The following is a 6139-nucleotide window of genomic DNA, read 5'->3' as shown; positions in this document are numbered from 1 at the left end:
GAAGAGCTAACTAGAAGCTGAGAAGAGTAGTATATATAGGAGTAGTCTTGAAAGAGAGAGGAGCTCTTGGAAGGAGCTAGGACAGAGAACTACTCTTTGTATTTACTTTCTTTGTACTTCTAGCTTTATCATGTATTCTCCATCTTTAATTTTGATTTCTAGAGCTTTGAACAACTAAAACCCTTTCATTGGGTTAGGGAGCTCTATTGTAATTTGATAGATCAATAGTAATTTTCTTATTCTTCTTCTATCTTTCCTTTTGATTTTACTTGAAAGCTTTCGATCTTCATCCAATTGGATAGTTATCTTGGAAAAGAAGCTATTCAAACATGGATCTCTTCGGATCCTTGAAAGAGGAATGAAGAGATTAGCTAGAAATGCTTTCTCATGCTGGACCAAATTGAGTGTAGATGGGTATGTGGCTATAACCCTCTAAGCATTGGATTTGGGAAGTGCATGTGGTATAATCAGTGACCACACTTCATCTCTTCTCATGAGCAATTGACCAAGGAATTGGCTATTGATCAAGATTTGAGAGATTGAACCACAAGAAATTGTTGTTCAATCACTTAAGATTGCCAAGGAGATCAATGAGTGCATTGATTGAGGAAGAGATGAAAATGAAATTGATCCGGAGAATGCAACATCTCCTAAGCCCAATGAACTCCCCATTTCTGATCTTACCCATTCTCTTTATTTTCTGCAATTTATTTTTATGAGCAATTCCCCCATTCCCATTTACAATTCTGCTATTTACTTTCAGTCATTTACTTTCTCGCCATTTTAATTTCTGCAATTATCAACTCTATTCATGGATTCGCTCAACTAGATCATTCCTCTAATTAAAGTTGCTTAATCAATCAATCCCTGTGGGATTCGACCTCACTCTATTGTGAGTTTTTACTTGACAACAAATTCGGTACACTTGCCGAATGGGAATTTTTTGAGAGACAAGTTTTACCCCGATCAGCCCTCTGACAATAGCGGCTTAGGTCAAGGTGATCTTTAGCTTATCAAACGCCTCCATGCAGTCTGCACTCAGCTCGAACTCAACATCCTTCTACAGCACTCGGGATAAAACCAGTGCTACCTTACTGAAGTCCTTAATAAATCGCCGGTAGAAACCTGCATGACCAAAAAACGAGTGGACTTCCCTCACGGAGGAGGGGTAAGCTAAACCAGAAATGACATCTACCTTTGCTGGATCAACTGAAATACTAGTATTAGAAACAACGTGTCCTAGAACAATACCTTGTTTTACCATAAAATGACATTTTCCAAAATTCAATACAAGGTTTGAACTAACACACCTATCTAATACTCTAGATAAACTATCCAACCAGAGGCTAAACGAATTACCATACACACTAAAGTCATCCATGAAAACTTCCATACAGTTCTCAAGAAGATCTGAGAAAATGCTCATCATGCATCTTTGGAACGTAGCCGGTGCATTACATAAGCCAAAAGGCATTCTTTTATATGCATACGTTCCAAAGGGGCATGTAAAAGTAGTTTTCTCCTGATCTTCAGGAGCTATATGAATTTGAAAATAGCCAGTGTAACCATCTAGAAAACAGTAGTGTGATTTACCTGACAGGCGATTAAGCATCTGATCGATGAAAGGCAGTGGGTAGTGATCCTTGCAGGTTGCCTGGTTGAGACGCCTATAATCAATGCACACCATCCAAGAGTTCTGCACCGTAGTTGCAATGAGTTTCCCATGCTCATTCTTCACTGTTGTGATGCCAGATTTCTTTTGTACCACCTGTACTGGGCTGACCCATTCACTATTCGAGATTGGATAGATGATGTCAGCTTCAAGCAGTCTGGTCACTTCCTTCTTGACGACCTCTAGAACAGTGGGGTTCAACCACCTTTGAGGTTGATGGACAGGCCTTGTTCCCTCTTCTAAAAATATACGGTGTTCACAGACTTGGGGGCTAATGCCTACTATATCCGCCAAGCTCCACCCAATGGCTTTCTTGTGTCTTCTCAGCACATTAAGCAACTGCTCCTCTTGTTAGAAAGTGAGTTCCCTTGCAATGATAACTGGGAGCTTCTAATTATCCTCAAGGTAAGCATACTTGAGGTGGGATAGAAGGGGCTTCAACTCCATTTTCTGCTCATGGCTAGGCACTTTATCATCTGGAGCTATTTGTGGTGGCAAGGTATCTTCAGTAAGCTCAGAGGGTTTCCCCACACTTGCACCTTGCTCCATGTGCATCTCTTCTACTTCTTCTTGATGAACTTTAGCCACAGTCTCATCAATAATGTCATACTAGAAGATGGAGTGATCTTCTGGTGGGTGCTTCATAGCTTCATCCAGATTGAAGCTCACTGTTCTACCATCTATCTCAAAAGAGTAAGTTCCTAAGAAGGCATCCAATTTGAACCTTGAAGTCTTCAGAAATGGCCTTCCAAGCAGCATGGATGATGGTCTTCCTGAGTCATTAGGGGGCATCTCCAAAATGTAGAAGTCAATAGAGAATGTTTGCCCCTTAATGCTCACTAGCACGTCCTCAGCAATTCCAACCACCGAGATTATGCTTTTATCTGCCAAAACAAAACGTGCTACCGACCTTTTTAAGGGAGGGAGCCTCAAAGCATCATATACAGATAATGGCATAATACTCACACACGCACCTAAATCACACATGCAGTCAAAAAATTGTACACCATCAATAGTACAAGTAACTATGCATGGACCCGGATCCCCACATTTTTCCGGTATGGCACCCATTAAAGCAGAAATAGAGCTACCTAGAGGAATAGTTTCTAAATCATGTATTTTATCTTTATGCATGCATAGATATTTTAGAAACTTAGCATATTTAGGTACCTGGTGAATAGCATCAAAAAGGGGAATGGTTACCTCAACCTTTTTGAAGATCTCTACCATCTTAGGGTCTAGCTCTATTTGCTTTCTAGGCTTCCTAGCAAGGTGTGGAAATGGAATAGGAATGGCGTCTCTTGTAGCTTCTGCGTCCCTTGGTACTCCATTCTTTGGTTGAGCCACTTCTTCTTCAACCACATCTTGTACTTCATCCTCTTCTTCAACATCCTCTACCTCAACAGTGTTTTCAACTGGAATGTCTTCTTTTGAGCTCGGCTCCTCAAAACCCCTCTCTTGCAATGTAGTCCCGGACCTCAAAGTAATGGCATTGATTTCACCCTTGAGATTAGGTAAAGGTTGAGAAGGAAGTGCACTGGAGCTTGCAGGTTGATTGTTGAGGGTAGTCAATGATTCCATCCGGGGAGATGAGAGCTTGTAAAGTAGAGTTCAAACCGTTTAAGGTAGAGTTAAGTGTGTTCTCCATGGTCTTTTGTCTTTGCTCAATAGAGTGAAGAACCTCGTCATTGGAAGAGGAAGGGGGGTAAGTAATTTGAGGGGCTTGCTGTTGGTTGTTTTGAGGTCCCTGGGCTTGCCTTTGGTGAGGTGCTCGGTAAGGCTGGTTTTGGTTCTGTTGATACCGGTTCTGCTGATTGCTGTTGTTGTTCCACCTCTAATTTCCACCATTGTCTCTGCCCCCTTGGTTATAGTTGTCCCTCCATCCTTGGTTGGAGTTACCTCTCCATCCTTGGTTGGATTTATCCCTCCATCCCTGGTTGGAGTTGTCCTGCCAACTTTGATTGTAGTTCCCACCTTGGTTATAATTACCGCCTTGCTGATAGTATCCTTGATTCAGATGGTCATAGAAGTTATGGATAGCTGCCAAGGTGGTGTCTTCTTGTTGGAGCTACTGAAATTCATCAGTGTAATGAAAATAGCATGCACATATTTTGCACACTCTCTGAGGGGCCAACTATTGACACTGTTATTATAGAGGAGGCTGAGGTTGTTGTTGATTCAGCTATAGCTGCTTCAGTATGTTGGTCATCTCTCCCAGAGTCTGTGTGAGAGCAGTAGTCTTTTGAAAATGCCACAATGGATAGAAACGGAGAAAACTCTTTCTCAGTAGCAGCAGTCAGATGATCCACCAAGTGAAGGTGGCAATCCGTAAAGTCTCCATACATCCTAATTGTTGTAAGAGCACAGAGGACCATGCGAAATTCAAGTGTAGGGGATGCTTAGAGTGGAAATTTTGGTTGTAAGGACGTTTTTTCAAACACTTACATATTTTATTTTTTTATTACTATGTCTTTTAAAATTCAGTGGTTGTATTTTTGCTTGGTCTGTATATATTTTAGAGTTTATTTTCATTTTTTTATCATTATTTAATATTGTTTGTATATATATAGCTTTTAGTTCTTAGTTGTGATTAGATGATGTGATAATTGGACCTAGCTTAGTTTCCTATATGCATATGACGATTTAGATTGGTAGAGAATAGGAAAAAGAACTTAGGATTTTTTATTTTCATCCAACCACATCATACATACATATACATATAATAAGCTTAGTCAAAATAATTAATTTCCAAGATAATTTCCTTATAGGGCATCCAATTGATTTGAGTCATAAAAAAATTATTGAACTTGCTTGAAAAATATCGTGGAGCATAGATGAGAGCTAGAACACACAACCAAGTGAGATTTGACCTTTAATGTGTGGATACATCATATTAACCACTATCTTTATTCTTGTGTGTTATTCTTATTCTATGATTATAATCTTTGACTTGTTTGATTCTTTATGTCCATTATTCTATGTATGAATGCATTTATATGATTGAGGCTGTTATTTCATTTAAAGCTCACATATCCATATAGCCTCACCCTTTTATCTACCCTTGTTAACCACTTTTGAACCTTATCAACCACTTTTGTTCCTAATATTAGTACATTATAACCCTAAGCAAAAAACCATAGATGTCCTTGATTTGCATCTTTGATTAGCTTAGGCTAGTAAGTGTGTATCATCTAAGTGTGGGAGAGTTTAGGAATATCGGTAGAAGATAAAAGTATATTTTGGGTGTTCATTGAAATTTTGGAAATTGAGTAAATATTCATGCATTAAATGTTTAAACCATATGCATTTATCTTTTGAAAAAAAAATATATTATGTTTCAAAAGAAAAAATAAGGAAAAAAAAGAAAAGAGAAAATAATAAAAGGGGACAAAGGTTACTCCAAAAGAAAAGTATGAAAATAAATGCATATGTTATGTCAATTGAAACGAATGCATGAGTGTGTGAAAAAAGTGAATAATGGGTAGCTAGGTTTTGCACTAGAGTTGCATAGGTTGTTATATGTTAGGTGGGAGTTTAAGTTAATCAAATATTCAAATTCTAGCTAACTTGACCAGCCATATACAATCTTGCCTTTACCATATCCCCATTACAACCTTTGAAAAGTCCTCATGATATTTGTATGCATACATTGAATAATTGTTGATTGTTAGATGAGAAACAAGTCTTGGAAAGCAAGATTAGAAGACAATTGAGTGAATACCCCCTATATACTTGAGCAATTAGAGAGTATATATATCCGATGAAGGGTTCAATTACTCAATTCTATGTTTCTACCTTTTATCATCTATTATCTTGCAAGTTAGTATATCTTTTAGAACTCAAATTGATTCATGAGACTACATTGTTTGCTATATTGCTTCAGCCATCTATGTTTGTATGTTTTCTTAGAAATTGATTTATTTTGATTAAGTATATATAAATAGATACAAGTAGAAATATAGTTAGAAATAGATAGAATATACATAGATAGTTTACTTTTAATAAGTGTGACATCCCTTGATCTTGTCTTTCCTAATGCTTAGCATGAGGACATGCTCTTATTTAAGTGTAGAAGAATTGATAAATCCATATTTTATGATTATTTTTGGCTTGAAAAGAGTGGATTTTATCAACTTACCTTTCATTTATTCTTTGAAATTACATGTTTTTGTGAATCTCTTCCTAATTGTGCTTAATTGTGAAAAACATGTTTTTTATGTTTAGAATTGACAATTTTAATTCACTTTTCTTCCATTCGTTATCTTGATATGTTTGTTTGAGTGATTTAAGGTTTTGAACCTAAGAATGACTTGAGGACATGGAGAAAAAGCATATAAAGTGAAAGAATTCACGAATAAATAAAGAAATTGCAAAGCCGTCAATTTTGACTTTTTCGTACTAAATTGATCATAACTTGAGCTACAGAGGTCCAAATGAGGCGATTCCAGTGGCATTAGAAAGCTAACA

The 6139-nt window shown here is 37.4% G+C and overlaps 1 protein-coding gene across 1 annotated transcript; it reads right to left on the bottom strand.

Annotated features, from left to right (window-relative positions):
- Positions 1 to 1060: 1060 nt before the first annotated feature.
- LOC110272987 (uncharacterized) lies at positions 1061 to 2221 on the bottom strand. The gene is made up of 3 exons (XM_021125795.1): positions 2088 to 2221; positions 1594 to 1790; positions 1061 to 1239 (listed from the first exon to the last, which is right to left on the bottom strand). The coding sequence occupies exons 1-3, from the start codon at positions 2219 to 2221 to the stop codon at positions 1061 to 1063; spliced, it is 510 nt and encodes a 169-aa protein (XP_020981454.1).
- Positions 2222 to 6139: the final 3918 nt, after the last annotated feature.

The sequence above is a fragment of the Arachis duranensis genome, chromosome 6 (genome assembly GCF_000817695.3).
Source record: "Arachis duranensis cultivar V14167 chromosome 6, aradu.V14167.gnm2.J7QH, whole genome shotgun sequence".
In the NCBI taxonomy this organism is placed as follows: Eukaryota; Viridiplantae; Streptophyta; class Magnoliopsida; order Fabales; family Fabaceae; genus Arachis; species Arachis duranensis.
This window is presented reverse-complemented; position numbering and strand designations above follow the sequence as displayed.